Consider the following 17,555-nt stretch of genomic DNA (forward strand, 5'->3'; position numbering starts at 1 on the left):
CCCCCCCCCCTCCATTTCCCTCTGCCTCTCTTCATCTTTTATCAGCATCCCTTTTCTTCCTTTACTCTCTTTTCTTTCTTCCTTTCTCTCTTGCTTGGCCTGGGTTTTTGTGCCGGGTCTGGAGGCGCTGGGGCCTTTTGTTAGCACGTTTCATTTAAACGTAGGGCAGCTAATGCTCCGGGTGGGTTTGGAAGCCGCACCACTGTGGCACTCTGCTAATGGGGTCTGTGAAGACACTACTCTCTCTCTCTCTCCTTCACTTTTCTCTTCCTCCTTCTGTCTTTACATCTCCCTCTCCCCTTCTCTCGATCTCTTTCTGCGCTGGCTGACTCATAAAGATCCATTATTGTTGTTTTTTTCCTTTTCTTGTGCAGCCAGTTTACGAGGTCCAGAGAAGCAGCGAACAACCCAAAACACACCTCAATTACAGCTCAGCTTGACAAACAGCCCAGTTTTTTTGTTTGTTTTTTTTTCTTTCATTTTTCTTTTTCTCTGTAAAATGTGCCACAACAGGCCTCCTTATCGACTGGTATAAAAACAACCAGACGGCGAGAGCTGACCAGCAGTCTCGGACGCTTAACAACCTTACAGAAAAGCCTGAAAAAAAAAAAAAAAAAGGTTAGCACATCGCAGCTTGAAATGAAAGCCTGTTGATGTACTGCAGGAACACACACCAACACATGAACACCTACACTTAAGAGACAAATACACACTGTACTGCTACATTGTTTCTTTCACCTTTTGGGCATGGTGTCATACAGGCTGCACACAGTACAGAGATGTTTGAATAGAAATCTCAGCGCACAGCAGTGGTGGATATAGGAGCTAAACGGGGATAGTGGAAGTGTATAAGAAGATCTAGTGGTCGATATGTAGCATGCATCTGTCATTGAGGCTCTGAACTGCCAAAATGTCTTTGTCACTGTCAATGATAAAGAAATGTAAATGTGCCTAACATGCCTAAATGTCTGCCCTTGTCCTTGTGTCTGTTCATGTCAAGATTCAACTTTTCACATGTCCCCTTTAAATCACGTTTAAAAAATATGTATATAAATGTATAATGTTTGCATGTTGGGCTTGGGTAGGTTACCCCAGAAACTTGGACCCATGAAGACCTCTGATCTGCTCTGATCTCTTTTGAAACTGACACTGACCTCCCTGTGTAGAACAGGAAAGAAATCCTCCACCAATAAAGCACAGCGTTATTCATATAATCCCATCAGATGGACACCTGTTAGTAATCTCCTATTACATTATCACTATCACATGCGTCTCATAGTGACTTAAGCCCCCAAGTATCAGCCCATTGACAAATTAGAGCTGGCCATGGGCTAATTTTATCTCTTGACTCCCAACTGTTAACCGGAGGCTAAATTTGTGAATGAAATGTGGGTGCTAATAAAGCTAAGCTATGTAGCCCTGGGCAAAAATCTGTATTTAGTGTCTTCAACAGTGAGCGAAATCTTTGTCTGAGGGTTGAGAGAGAAAGTGTTATCCCAAAGGTGACAAAGGAAGAAGGAACGGTGATAGGATGCATTTAACCCTCACTGATCATTCAGCAGAAAGGTAATGTTAATGTCCCCCTTTGAAATGTAACGGCAGGAAACATCTGGAGAGTTAAGGGTTAAGGTTTTGTGAAGCAATCAGGCTTTTCACACACTCCGGCATCCACCAAACACGCACACACACGCGCACGCACATGCACACATAGATAGACACACACACACACACACACACATCTTATTTGTCAGGTTGATATGCAAAGCATGGTGGACAATAGGCCCAAACAGCTGATGCCTGTCTGTCTGTGTGCTGGAAAAACAAAGGGTTGCCTCTCAACTGAGTGTGTGTGGCTTCATGGCAGAGAGGGAGAATGATATAGAGAAAACAAGACAGAAATGAGAGAAGGGACAACAGAGTGTGATAAAAGAGTGGCAGGGAGCCAAAGAGATGGCAGGGAGTTGCGGATCACACATCTGGCCGCACAAGCGTCCCCTTTCATCACTGACCTTCTGGCTCATTCTTGATCAGCTCCTCCATCTTGCGTTGTTTCAGTGTGTCCACCACATCTGCCAAGCTGCCCTTGCGCCTCTCGGGAGTCCCCAGGGTACCTGTGGCCGAGCCTCCGTCGCTGCAGGGCCGCCCTCCGCCTCCGCCATCCTCTTTGCCCGGTGAGGTAGCATTGTGCTGGGGGTAAGGACTCAGAGAGCTTCCCTTAGTGCAGTCCCGCTCCTGGAAGGGAAAGAGGAGGGAGAAAAGAAAGGAAGAGGTAAATCACTCAATTCAAAAATGACCTGGGACATAAATAAAAAAAACTGTGAGAAAAAAAAACCCAGAAGGAGGCGAAGGAGGAGCTGGCATTCAACCTTCATTATCTCCATTCTCCTCTCCTTCTCTTGCTCTTTTTATTCTCTCCATCTCCGCATCTCATAGCTCAATGCAACCAACTGTCATCCCTGGCCAGTTATCTCAAGTTAGGGCACTCTTCTTCTTCTTCTGTCTCTCTCACATCCTCGAAAATCTGCATTTGACTGACTTGGAGGAACTTGACAGAACGAGCACATGAAACAGCAGCAAAAAGACTCCACACTCTTAAGAGTCATTCAAACTCTATGTTACAAAGCCTTCAACGGCTCGGCTTTGAGGGACGTCCAACGCTGCTGTACCACATCCCAAGCCCAAGTTTTCAGCGCTGCGCTATATTTTTCTTACAATTGGTGGCAATTAATGCTGAGAATGCAACTCCATCAAACAGGAAAAATAGATCCCAAAACAAGTGTTGGAGAGATTTCAAATCATTTCCATAAATTCATGAAAAGAATGACAAAACAACAAATCAGCATGATAAAAAAAAAAATACAATAAATATATACAGCTCTGTGGCTTTCTCCAAGCAGTCATGTGGAATAATGATCCTACTGTCTTGAGTCTCAAGTTTACACAGTCACATTATTGAGTGTGACGACGTTTGGAAATCATAATCCTCTCATAAATGGAAAAAAAGTAAACAAAATTCCTAAAATTCTGAGAAACTGTGCATTTTTCTTTCTTTTTTGGCCTTTATTTACAGGACAGCTGAAGACATAAAAGGGCAGAGAGAGATGGGAGGAATGACATGCAGCAGAGGGCCGCAAGTCGGAGTTGAACCAGGTCCTGCTGCGTCGAGGAGTGAGCCTCTACATGTGGGCACCCATTCTACCAACTGAGCTTACTGGGCGCCAGCACTCTTCTCTGATAAATTAATTCAACTTTTCTTAAAACTTAGGGATGGTGATCTTTAAGCTATTATCATCTTTTAAATGATCATTCATGATTAATTTTTGATGAAGTAGATTGAAGGAACAGTAAGAAAGGAAATAGCACGACAGCAGCTGACTGGTAAGTAACATCTAGCACCTTAATCTTTGACCAAATAAAACCTTTGTTTGTTTCAGTAGCCCCCATGATAGACTTAATGCCGGCTAAGCCCAATTAACAGTGACACTGAGACGGAAGACAGCGTCAGCTTCAGAAGAGAACACACACTGCCCCGTCACACATACACATATAGACGAGTGACGTGCTCTGAATGCACCAGCAGACACTCAGGCGCGTACAGGTGTCCTAAGGTGTGTGCTCTGCACTTTAATTACAGAAACAAGTAAGTTGGTCCGTAAGCTCAGCTCTTTGTAGACGGGAGGGTCAACGGTCCACATGGTTAATCTTTGGCTCATCCAACTACAATATGGAGCAGGCCACCTGGGACACACACACACACACACTTCTCTTTGTCTGTGTGTTGCTGTGGTTAACACTTGCTCGTTCCAGCCATATTAATGACAATACAGTGTATTAGGGCGGGGAGATTGTTTTTTTTAATCATTAACTCGCAGGCTGCAGATCACTTCATACTGAGATCACAGTCCACAAGAAGTCATCTAGAGCCCAGATGACCCCAGTATTCTATTCTTTTCTATCGTACAGGCTGAGTTCACTTTCATCCATTTGAGCAGGAGTTAAGAAAAAAATCCTCAAGAACAAAGCCACGCAGTGGTTTTTCAATATTGACGACGGCTTTCATTGTCGGTGGCCAAACACTGAATCAGAGGTACAGCCAACCACTATCACTTTCTACACTCTCTCGCTCTCTCTCTGGCGCTGTGTGTTTCAACACTCTGAATAAGTCAGCACGCTCAATAATTCACTAATTCTCTCCCCGGTGCGCTCGCACATGCATTGTAACGAAAGGACAGAGTGTGACAGCGATGATATGGCTTCAACAGTTGTATGTATGACGCGCTGGTGAGGCATCAACCAGTCGCTGTGGAGGCTCCTAACACACTGGCTGAGGGCTGTGCTGCGCTGGGGGGGGGGGAGGGAGGGGGACGTGTCTTGTGATCTTAAAGCTCTTGAAAGACTTTACTCTTCTCCGCTCACCACCTGACCTAGTGACGGCTCGACCTGATCCTGTCTTTCCTCCTTGCCTCATTTCTTTTCCTTCACCCTCTCCTGTTCTTTAGATTAGGGAAATTCAGACTTCAAATGAGCGGCTTTGTGATTACGAGTTGCATCAGCGACATGCAAATGCAACGAGACAGAGGGAGAGAAGGAGTGTAAGTGGGTAGAAGTCAATGAAAGAAAGAAAGAGAGAAAGAAAGAAAGAAAGAAAGAGCAAAAGGCGATGGTATTAGAGGAAATGAGAGAGCGAGAGAGAGTTGACAGATACATGGAGTAAGAGAGTGAGAGAGAGAGAGCAAGAAGCAGGCATCTTGAAGGCAGCGGTCACACCTGTCACATCCCATTTATCTAATCCAGCGCCTACTTAAAACAGCCGCACTCTTTCTTTCGAGAAAGATGTCGCGCAAACAAAACAAACAGAACAAGAATACGGGGGGGGGGGGGGTCTGATCCCTTCGCTCGGCCTAAAACTCTGCCAGGGAGATGTCATCTCACCGCGTCCAACAATGAAGGTCATTTCCCAATCAAGGGGAATTAGCAGGGAGCCGAGGCTTCTTCAAAGATCTGCTAAATCAGGGCCCATGACATTTTTTTTATGTGGGGAGTCAGACAGACAGCATCCCAGAGGCAACTTAACTGGCTTATGATTCCCCCCCCCCCCCCCCTCATCCCATCAACCTCCCGTGATATAATGATAATCCATATGCCCTGCTGACATTCTTACCCTGGCGATTTGCAAGTCCAAGACAGTGGGATCTTAAAGACAAGACACATTCCTCCTTTATAAACGGGTGTCACTCGCTACACGGCCACATGCTCCTCCTGCAATAACTCGGGTTGCGAAAACTTCTCTCATCAACATGCATATATTCATAAGTACAAACAGATATTCTGGATAGTGTAAACGTTTATGCCCTGCTCTCAGTGCATGCGTGTGAGCAGGCTTATTTATTTTATTTTGCCATTTCTGTGCGTATATGTGTGACACTGTGAGTGCACATAGCCTGTAGGTAGGTGTGTGTGTGTGTGTGTTTGTGTTAATGTGTAAGTGCCTGCATATATGTATTTATATGCACTGGATGTGGCAGGCTGGCAGTGTGGGCGGTTCTGCCTTTAGTTTGCAGATGTCAATTCTCTTCCAAAATGACTGGAACAAAGTAAAAATTGCGCCTCACTCTCTTTATCCTTTTACAGCCTCTGCAATGGAACCGAATTAAACAACTTTTGTCTTCTTAAGCTCATCTGTGAGGGGAGGTTGGTTTAAAAACACGTAACACTTGCCAGAAAAAGAGGACAAAAAAAAATCCAAATTCTATTTTTTTTCCCCTACAGCCAGCACAGATGCCGCTGTTGATGTGTTATTTTATGTCTTCCACTTTTTCCCTTCCTCTTTCTCTGTTGCCCGACAGAAAAAACTCTCTCTCTCTCTGTGTCTCTCTGTGTGTGTCTCTCTCTCTCTCTCTCTGCCATAGCCTGACATGTCTGGGGCTGTGCAAGGTGTATGTGAAAAACAATATTTGAGGCGTCGTCGTGGATCAAGGCATGGACAATGTGGCAGTAGGAAGAACTGGAAACAGCTGCTCAAAACTAAAATACTCACACACAAACACACACCAAGAGAATGTCACTGATCACTCCTGCACGGGGGGGGGGTAAGGACTTAGCTCTCCTGCTAGAGCTGCCAGTCTCAACGATGTACACTTAACACACCTCCGATTACACTGCCAAAAACACACACACATGCAGCAAATCCCTTTACATGCCATGGCTAAACACAGACACTGTCAGTTTTGACTTCGAGGTCCCTCAGGCTGGGACAAGCATTACTTTTATCCTCCTGTTCAATCCAACAATATGGTTGAGCTTTTTCCATGGAAAACCACACATTTTACTTGATTTCATTTGAAAATTCTAATCGTATGTCTAATGACACAGTTGCCCTTTCCTTGACTGAAAAACATGCAGCTGTATTTTCTGTATTTTACATAGCAGTTTGGCTTAGATGTACGCCAGTATATTTTACCACGACCCCTCGCTGTTGACAGGCAGGCGTGTGTTGATTCATTAGTGCATCACTGGCATGAGAAATTAAGTGTGACCACTGTGTCTCAAGACTGCTCAATGACTGTGTTAAATCTGTCAAATTTACACACACACACACACACACACACACACACATATTCAAATTATACAAAAAGAGATAGCTCAGGGAGGAAAAAAAATAAGAAATAATGCCTGATGAAATATTTTTATAGTTCTCTATTGTGGTAGTGTGCACCTCGCCTGTTAATGAAACAATAAGTGTTTGTCCATTAACACATTTAAGAGAGAAGATGCTGGCCTCTGCCTGATGTATCAACAATGTTGTCTTCAAGGATTCTAAAACAAACAAAAGATCTAAAAGAAAGAAAGGAAGAAAGAAATGTATTTTGCACTACAGATTTAAAAGCAGTCTGTTGTAAGTTTGATTTACTGGAAAATAAAGTAAAAACAAAAATCTATCCACTACTAATTCATCTGCATCATAACTGGATTCTGTGTTGATTGGTTGACCTCACTGCACTACCGCTGCAATCCTTCCCATCAGGCATTTAAACTGAGCTGCTCTCCACCAATCAGGATCCACCAGCACAGTGAGAACTTCACATTAAATAAAACACCCTTTTAGCTGAACTACATTCATTTGCAAACCAATACAAAAAGCAAAGATCTCCTCTAGAGCCAGGGTTTATAAAAATTTCAAAGTGAATAATGTGACACCTTTCAAGCTTTCTAAAATGTGTGTGAGTGCTTTTTTTTCAATTCTCTGTGTGTGTGCAGCTGCAGCAGGCAGGTAAAGCGGCCGGGCCAAAGCCGAGCAGGCAGGCGAGGCACGCGGGATGGAGAGGTCAGTGTGTAGCTAAGTGTGTCTCTGCCGCCGTGTTAATTTACTATGACAAGATAAAGCTGTAATCCCCCCCCCTCTTCTCACTCTCCCCCGCTGCCTCTCTTCCAAGTCAACCGGTCGCCTGTGAGCCATTTACTTCCCCCTATCACTTTACGACAATTGCCCTGAGAGAGACAGACCCCCACCCCACTCCCTCAGAGTCCTGCCGACACCCCCGCCACACTGTAAATCTACTTCTCTCTCTCTCTATTTCTCTTCATCCACTCTTCCCTGACAGTCAGCAGCAAAGGGATTGGCACTGTAACCTGCCCCCCCCCCATCCCCTTTAACTTACTTAACATACATCTTACAGCATGCCAAGCAGGCAACCGGATAAGACCCCATCCAACCCACTAGACACATAGCCTTGCCACTTCATAAGCCACATCAGCTATTATGCTGTGTATAATAGCCCCCCCAAACACACACACACACACACACACACGCACGCACGCGCGCACGCACGCACGCACGCACGCACAGTCTCCCTTCTGCTGTCAATTAATGAGCTTGAATGCAGTTGTGTGTCATTTTGAGGATATTTACAGAGTTTTCTAGCAGGATCTCCATAATGACTTGGAGGACAGTGATAAGGACAATTCTGTGCAATATTAATGATAGTTATAGAGTGTATATTTTCTTAAAGACATATTTTGTATTGTAAAAACAAACCTAAATTAATTTAATCCAAACAAACCAGGAATAATATATTTATTTCCTTTACAGCAACAGATAAGCCAGAGTGTGTGTGCACATGTGTTTCCACGTCTGAGTGTTCCCCCTACGGTCCCAGGACTTTGGCTTACAGTCGGCACATGCCACACATGCAGAGTCCACCGTGGGAGGGGCCTGCAGGCTAATCAGCAGGCTAATTACAGAATTAGTTTTCCATTACAGGTCCTTAGCGCTGTTTCATTGTTTTACAGCATGCAGGGCATTTATGGTCAGTATGGGGGAAAGGTCGATGGTGTTTATCAGAGCGCTGCTGTGACAAGGTGTGTATCAAGGTAAGGGCTCAGGAGAAGGGAAGACACTGAGCGGTGTATGCACACTGTGAGTGAGAACACACTATAAAAGAGTTTTGGTACAAACAGATGCCCTTAAAAGTTATTAACATAGTCAACATTTTGTTGCATAATTGCATAATTTTAAAAAGAAAAATAAATAATGCATACCAGCAACACGTAATACCCTATATAGTCACATAATCACACTTATGTACTGAACATGCATTGTAAATCACACCACATGTATAGAATGTGGAATGAGTCACATGCAGGAAAATATTGTGCACATACACAGACACACACACACACACACCAACTTAAAGAAGTTTGCACAACCACAAATGCATGTACACATAGAGAGCCATACATACAGCACCAACAACACCACAATGTCACACTTCATCCTGAAGAAAATGACTCACTGCAATGGCTCACATTTTGTAGTCACGCAACTGTGCATCAAATGGGCTCAAGGCTGGTGGCGCGCACATAAAAGCAAAAACACGTGTGCTCCCAAACAGTAGCCTTGAACCTTCTTTTTTTTCTGAAATATAATAAAAACTCCAGCTCCCAGCGCCAAACTGCTTTCCACACGCGGAGAAAGTCGATTTCTGCTTCTTTAGAAATCTCACTCTTTTCATGTCCGAATATCCAAAGATACATTTCATTGTTCTGACTGTTTGAGATTTGTGCCGTTGTTTTGTGTTTGGGTTTAAAAGGGGACTCTCAGTCATCATTAGAGGAGTAAACATCATACCAATATTAAAGTGGTGTTTGAGATCCAGACTGTATAACTGTATTAAGGATAAAGGGCTATGTTTGCCTTCAGCGCTGCCTATCCCTCTAAAACCCTGGAGGCCAGGATTAACGTGAACATGATCTGATCTGGGGTCTTTGCCCTAGGGGTCACCCCGAGCCTCTCAAACACACATAGCCGTGTTAAGGCAGATTCCTCAATGATGTTCCCATAATGCTATGGAGGATGTAAACGAGAAGCATAAAGGTGCCATGGATTCAGCGGCTACAACTTGACTTTTTTAATCTTATATTTACATTTTGGCAAACTGGCACAATTAAAAGTTGTATTGGCTATTAGCAGTTCCTGTTTGCAGTGTACCACCAATGTACAGACATCTATCAATGGATTATGTAACTACTGAACATTCCCAAGTAAGTTTTAAGAAAAAGCTTTATTTCTATGATTTCTATGACGCATTATTAACTCTTGATGGACATATCTGAATATATCACACTGAATCTTAACATATATGTATCATGTCAGCCTGTTCAGATGTGATTGTGTTTTGACTTCTTATTAAAGTGTAGTTTGAACACAAATTGTGGCAATTGGGTGCAATGGGTTAAGAAGAAATACGAGGAAGGGGGAAAAAGTACATATAATCTCTGCCAATATTAATTTTTTTTCTTCATAAAAACAATATTGGAACTTTTAAAAAGTTTTCAACACGGAAAAAGTTTCCCAAATGAGACCAAACTTATGTGACCACACTGGTGGGTTGAGAAGCTAAACCTGAGACAGTAACCCACACTGCGGGTCCTACCAGTTGGAACCATCTTTACACGCTGCACGTGTTTCATAGCGGGACCCCGAGTCAGCGCTCAAGGCCGCCGTCACCCATAAGTGGGTGCTGCTTTCACAATATAATAAATGAGATTGGATGCAAAACTCTGTCGCTGTCCTTACCATGTTAGGGGGGCTGTCCAAGTTGCGGTTGGGGGGCGAGCGAGGGGACACCTTGCCGCAGTAGGAGACCAGGGGGAGGTGGATGACACCGCCCAGTCCCTCGCTATCCTCATCTTCCATTCGCTGTCTGCTGGTTGCCATGGTTACCTCTCCATCTGTCCGCCCATATGGAGAGGCTGGTCGCTTGGAAGACATCCTGGAAAAAATAAATAAAAAGGGAGATAGAAAGACGGAGAGAGAAAGAAAAACAAAGGGACGAGTGAGCAATATTCAAAGGATGATATAACAGGTTGACGACTGGAGGTATATGATGGCGGAAACACAAAGTGTGGACCTTCCTGTGGGTTAAACTAGCTCCTGTAAACTCCTAGACTTTACATTTGTACCCACTTTGCCGTGTGTTCACTGTAAAAGTACCTGACATGAAGACATATTTAAGTCCTCACAGCAGGAATTCACCAAATCCCATTTAGCTCATCAGCCTGCACCTATTCTCTTTCCTCCCTTTTTCTCTGGATGTAGTTTTTCTGTCACACATTCAGCTTGTTCAGTCCAAACAATATCCCCTTCAGTCAGTTCGTGAGCAACCAGCTTCCTGGCAAACCTTCATACACACTCTCAGGTCTTACAGTATGTTTACCATGAGGTCCATTCAACATTCACATTTTCAAAAGACGGGGCCATTACTGCAAATGGAGCCCGCTTGCACTGGCATTGTGGAGGAAATGACCATGTCTTGACAATAGGCTCTCAGAGAGAGAGACAGAGAGTTTGAAAGAGGGAGAAAAAGAGAGAAAGACAGAGAGTGAGGGCAGTATGCACAGTGACAATAATATGTGTTTATGAAAACCTCTGGACAAAAGAAAAACTGGAGGAAAAGAGCTGACAACATGAAGGCCCCGCTGTTTACATTTGTTACTGTGGCTTTGTTCCCTTGAAAAGAAGGAAAGGATATATAGCAATATCTATTAGGTGAACTCTGTCTCTCCCAAGGTAAATTTTCCTCCCTGTACTTCAGCTGAATAGGGATGTAGTGACTATGAGGCAATAATAGAATTTAATGTGGTGCCTAGCATCGCCTGAGTGCTTTCAGATGCACTTGTCAGCCTTGAAGACACTGCGACTATGACCCTGGGTAATAGGCTGCTAAAGCTCAGTTGCACACAGGCCACGCATGACAGGGAGGGAGGGAGAGATGGATGGAGGGAGGGAGGGTGAAAACTTGAGGGGTGTGCAATTGGAAGCGGTGAAGAACGAGAAATAAGCAACAGGCGTCTGACTCTCAAAGTCCGCCCATTCTTGCACTCCCTTTGAATGAACGAGCCGTTTGTTTTTGTACTCTGCAGCTCATTTCATTTTCTCTTTCACCTAGATCGTCACAGCTTTATCCTCCATCCATACCTCGTCTGTCTCTGATTTGCTCTTCCTCTCCTTTCTCTCTCAAATGCTTGCCCCCACACTCTTGACTCTATCTGGTTTCCCCTGGACTGTTCATCTGGCATTGTTCCTCAGAGCAGCAACTGCCACTAATTCATTGCTTATTTACCTCATGACAGTGGAAAGGCAAACAATATTGAGTGCTGCTCATTGGAGGCGACGAGGACAGCGACAAAACGCAACATGCAGCGATACCACATCGCGGGAAAAGGTTATGGTCACAAATAAATGAGCTCCACTCCAGTAATACCGTTAAAAAAAAAATAGTGACTAACAGTGATGCAGTTTAATAACCTTTTTATTGTTTTGAAAGATTACAAAAAAGTCACAGATAATCTAGTAATTGAAATCAATTTACAAAGTGCTGTTATTATTTGGATATTGCTGAGAACTTGTTTCCCTTTAAAATGTAAAGTTTACAGGAACACAGATAAGCAGCAAGTTTTCTTTGTATGAGTTGCAATGGCCTCCGCGGGGCTTTTAAAGGTTGCACTCACTTAACGGAAGTTAAATCAGAAAAAAATCACTATTACAGAAACATACACCTTTGGCTAACAAATCAAACTGCGCAAAACTACAATCTATAACTTTAACAATGTTTTGGGTACTCTTTCACCAAGGTTAGATTAATCAAACTATCTGTCACAATAATGCTGAAGACGTTAGACTCAGTGTTTTCACGTAGGACAATGTGTACAAAAGACAAACACCCACACCCACACACACATATCTGCTTTATCTTTCTCCTGCTCTTGCTCAGCAAAACCGGAGGGTCATAAATGACCAGTAAAGACTTTTTAGTTGTTGTGATGACAAAGGACTTAAGCGATAAAATTGCACGCGGGTATCATTAAAACCAATTTATATTAACACTGAAATTGACTTGTGATAACATTTATGATACTAATGCCAGAATGAAGTGTGTGTGTGTGTGTGTGTGTGTGTGCATGAGTCTGTGTGCGTGTCATTCCACACACAGTCCAATGTAATCGGCAGGCCCAGCTGTATAAACTACAGGGCTTTGAGCCGCACGCACAGGCACACACACACACACACACATACATTAAACAGAGGCCCTAACACTGCAGGTCTCTCTTCATCACTGCCTGTTTACTTTACCTCCTTTCACTCTCTCACACTCGGGCCTTTTGTTTCAGTCAGTCAGACACACACACACTCACACTCACACACCTCCCCTTGTGTCCTGTGTAAACGTCTGCTTGGCCATAACCCCTCACACAGACCTGGGGTCAGCTTTGAAACTTCTCGCCTCACTAATGTTGCACTTTGGCTCAGCTGCAAAAACCTAACTGTGCATGAGAGGATGTATTTTTTTTTTTAAACGTTATCATCCATCATTTAAACACAGTAGCCACATTTACGTATCTAGATGGACAGGCAGTCCACAGACAAGAGCAGTTACACATTAACACGGACAACAACACATATCTTCAAAACTCTGTGGCCGAAGACAACCCTTTTCTCTTCTAACGGAAATAACTCGGTGGCAAACATTTCATCATGTTTTTTGCGGTTTTGTGCTCCTCTTCTTCTTCACACCCGTCCACCCCCTTCCTATACTCTGCTACTACTTCCTCAGAGGTGGGTGTCCATGAATGGGGAGGCTGTTCACAGCACCTCTCCGGCTATAAAATCCCCCTCACCCTCCCGTTTGTCTTTGAAGTCGAATTACTATACAATTGGGCACGGCGGGTGTGCAGGTTACGCCGACTACTTCATTTAAAGCTTGCCAGGGCTGTCATGCCGGCGGAGACCTGGAGGAAACCGCTTGAAAGCGCAGAGCGATGCAAGGATTAAAAAAGATGAGGTTTTATCAAGTATGTAAATGGGCTGCGTAGTATAGGTCATAACTAGAAAATATTAGCCTCCTTTCACCCCGTCCAACAACGCCAAATCAGTCATTCACACCAACCAGTCATTAACACACTTAATACAAACACACATGCTGCTAGCCTTTTTCGCAAAGCAGCACAGGGATATTTCAAATGACATAACACCAGTGCAACAATATTGCAGGGTATTTTTTTATTTACATTTAGAATTAAAACAAATAAGTAAACTCCAAAGAAACACCTTTCTAATGTGGTGTTTGTCTCTTCTATCCTCCCAAACTCCCATTGAAGGAAAAAAACACACACACACACACACACACACACACACACACACACAAGCGGTGAGAGAACTAAGCTGAGATTAAAGCGCCACTTCCCCTTGGCTTTTTCACGATTAGCGGCTCCTCAGTTAAGTCCCTCTCATATCACATATGTCCACTGCTGCTAAGTCACTAATCGGACAGCGCCGTACGTCCATTAACAGGCCGAATAATCGCCGTGGACGGTGGTTAACCGTCTCCTGGCCTCGGCTTACTGTAATCAACACGTCCATTTCATGTTGGCAACGTCAGCAGCGGCAAGTTTCGTGCACACTTAAGCGTGTTTAAATACAGGACAGGCAGCAAGCTTATGGACGAGTGAGAGGGGCTGCTCGCTAACACACACACATCAAATGAATTAAGCAAAATGGGGGCAAAAGATTTGTTTCAGCTTTATTGAAGAGTTGGAGAAAGACAAAGCCGCCATCGCCAAAATGTCACAGGCTATCACTAAAACAGACATACACACAAACAGACACAAACAGACACACACACACACACACGCTCTCTCGCTCTGTGTGTCTGGCTGCTAACATAATCATGGTGCTAACTGCTCTTGTTAACTCCACTACCCAGAACAAGCTTTCAGGGAGCGTGGGAGCCTCCTCTGGAGAATTCCACTGTAAAGTATGTGTGCATTTGCATGTATATGTGTATGTGTGTGTGTGTGTGTGTGTGTGTGTGTGTCTGTGCGCGAGTGCTCAGCCTCTTTTTAAATTACAACCCATTATTTCAACCACTACACAAACACACGCCGTACAGTCAGTCAAATCCAATGGTCTACAGTAAAAATAAACACGGCGGCTAATTCCAAAGTGCTGTCAAGAGTCAAAGTGACATTTGTGAGGTTTTTTTTTTCTCCCTGCCACATTGTGAATGCTAAGAACTGCCTGCCTGTCACTCAGGTGTGGGTCTATTTGAGTGGAAATGTGAGCTATCTTTGAATTTGTTCTCTAAGGGAATGGAAGGGCATATCAAAATAGTTGGGCGGAATGTGCCTTTTAGATAAGGCACCCATGGCGTCTTGCCCTGGCGGAGCCGACCGCAACATTTACATCCATATGACACCTCAGGCGGAAATTTAAACAAATGTTTCCGCTGTTACCGTAAATGTTACCGTCGCGCTATCAATTGCTTTATTGCCGTCCTTTTTTTCCTCTCTCTCTCTCTCTCTCTCTCGCTGCATTTGCTATTCCTTGTCTTAGCTTTCAAAAGGATTTCTCCTTCCCTTTCTGTCTCTATCTCTCTCCGTCACACACTCTTGAACTTATTTTAACATTGTCTGCCCTCCTGCTCTTTCTCTCTCTGTCTTCCTGCCTCTCTCTCGCCCTCCCTGGTGTTGTCTTCCTTACTGTGCCCTCTTTACACAATCAGCTGTTTGTAAGAATGTCGCTCCATCCCTCTCTCCCTCCCTCCCTTCTTCTCTATGCAGACTCTTAAGGATATTGCCTAATATCTATTTATAGGCTGTCCTTTTGAACAGTGGGAAGAGTGGGGCAGCAACATAGAGGAAAGGCTGAGATGGAGGGATAAAGATTAAGAGAGGACCTGGAGAAGGGGGTCAATGATGTTCCTTTTCCCCTTAGTGTGGCTCTTTATGTTTTTTAATATTCTTGACAAGCATTTGATTTTCTTTATTAGATTTTAAAAGCAGGCGTTAAGAACTTCTAAGCATAAAAGTCTACATTTTGCACAAGTGTAGAAAAATGTCCGGAGACCTTGCAAATTCCCATATACAAAATGCCGATGTAAAAAAGGATTTCCAAAGATGTTTACAGTGTGCACCATAACGTGTTAAAGGAAACCATTTCTGCTCGTTAGTATTGATGTAAAATGCTTTAAGAATGATTTCCCTGATGACTTTCTCAACTATAAACAGTGTTTGACTGGGAGAACACAGGTCCTGCCTGTATATGCTCATATACACAGACACACCCTTATACACACACACACACACACACACACACACACACACACAGGCGCAGACACACACTCAGCCTCACACACACAAAGCATCCTCCGTGAGGTGCCCTAAATTGGCGGCCGACAGCCCAAACCCTGTTTCCTGTCCAGCTTAACCACAAAAGGCAATAACACACAACCTAATGTCACCGCTGTTAATCACACACACGCTGGAGAGACAGTCATGTGTTGAGTACTGTATGTGTGTGTGTGTTGGGGGAGAGAGAGAGAGAGTAAAGGGGTTGGGCGCAAAAGACGTGGGCTAACCCGTGTGGCCTCTGGGACTACCTCTCTCCCTGTCTTTTTCTGTCTGTCTCTGTTGTCCATTCATCCAGCCAAAGCTTTAGTCACCACGAGGCATCGCTCCACATACTCTCCTTGTCATGTTTTCGGCTTTTTTTCCCTGCTTTAAAACCTTATTTATGTCTTTACACTGAGTCACTAGACGATGTGATCGTCACTGACATTTTAGAATGGAACAAAGGTTGGATAGAAGATGGACAGACGGAGGGAGGAAGGGAAAGAAATCTATCTGTCTATCTATCTATCTATCTATCTGGTTTAAGGCCAAGCAAAGACAACTCGTGGGAAAATCTTGAGTGTTGCTATAGAAAAGGGAAGAAGAGAGGCAGGAGTAGAGAGTTTGGGGGGATGAGAGGAAGAGGGGGTGAAAAGACACAGACTGTGATAGGGTAAGTGCATCCGGTGGACGGCGGCCCCACTCCCCTAGTGTTTTGCGAGGGGGAGACGCTGCGTGATGTTTATTGAGCGAGGGACAGTGTTTTTCCATTGTTGTGCCAGGCCACTATTTGGGTTGCATTTGTTAAGCAATCCATAAAGGAGTCACAACATTTGTCTCACTGTCAGTGACTTGGCCTGCCCCTGTAAACCAGACAGACACACACACACACACACACACACACACACAAACATTCTCTCACATAAATGACACCACACAAATACTTCCACACACACTCCCAGCTGGCCTCTATCTTCCATCCCTCCCCCCCTTCCCCACTCGCTCCCTCTCAATCTTCCCTCTCTCCCTCACTCACTACCTGGAAAGACAGAGGTTTCATTGTAGCGCACTGGGAGCGAGCTCTGAGCCGCTAACACTGTCTCCTATTGTAGATTGGAAGGATGGTAAATGATGTGTGTGTGTGTGTGTGTGTGTGTGTGTGTGTGTATGTGTGTGTGTGTGTGAGTGTGAATGTGCGTGTGTGTGAGAGAGAGAGAGCAATAGAGAAAGAGAGTAAGAGAGAAAGAGGGACCAACATAGTGGGATTACTGCAAGTCAAGCTGTCTAAATTGATGGATGGGTGAAGAAATGGAAGAAGAAGAGATGGAGAGAGAAAAAGGGATGTCAAGTGTAAAATCCTGGAACAAACAAACGGACACGCGCACACACACACACACACACACACACACACACACACACACTGCTGGTCGCTTCCTGCTCTGTTGACAATGCAATACCTCCACCTGACCTTTGAACCCTCCCATGACCTCATGTCACATGACTAGACTCTAGATATCTTGGAGGGACACCTTTGTCTGTCTCTGTTTTCCACGTAAACACATGTTCTCTCTCTCTCTCTTTCACATCACTTTTAGGACTCCATCCCTCTCTCCCCTTTATCCCAGACCCCCCTCCCCCCCATCTATGAACAACAACAACAACAACAGCAGGAACCAATGCAGCCATGTGTTTCCCCCTCCAGTTTCATCTATCGGCTATCAGAGAGGGTCAGCTGATCGCACCGGTGTTGGAGGCCGTCGGGGGAGTGAGAGAGTTGGAGGGTGGGAGTGTGCTGAGAGAGGGGAGGAAGTGGGTGAGGAGGTGTGTGTGTGTGTGCGCGCACATTTGTGTGTGTCTGTGTGTGTGTGTGTGTGTGTGTGGGGGGGGGG

The 17,555-nt window shown here is 44.4% G+C and overlaps 1 protein-coding gene across 11 annotated transcripts in view; it reads right to left on the reverse strand.

Annotated features, from left to right (window-relative positions):
• sox5 (SRY-box transcription factor 5) overlaps nucleotides 1–17,555 on the reverse strand; it is a 182,276-nt gene that overhangs the window by 61,675 nt on the left and 103,046 nt on the right. For all 11 annotated transcript variants that reach the window (XM_034863668.1, XM_034863667.1, XM_034863666.1 and 8 more), the window contains 2 exons: nucleotides 10,076–10,271; nucleotides 2,010–2,232 (listed from right to left, as the gene is read on the reverse strand). In XM_034863668.1, the coding sequence (XP_034719559.1) occupies nucleotides 2,010–2,232; nucleotides 10,076–10,270 (418 nt within the window). In that variant the 5' untranslated portion in view covers nucleotide 10,271. The remainder of the gene's footprint in view (nucleotides 1–2,009; nucleotides 2,233–10,075; nucleotides 10,272–17,555) is intronic.

The sequence above is a fragment of the Etheostoma cragini genome, chromosome 23 (genome assembly GCF_013103735.1).
Source record: "Etheostoma cragini isolate CJK2018 chromosome 23, CSU_Ecrag_1.0, whole genome shotgun sequence".
In the NCBI taxonomy this organism is placed as follows: domain Eukaryota; kingdom Metazoa; phylum Chordata; class Actinopteri; order Perciformes; family Percidae; genus Etheostoma; species Etheostoma cragini.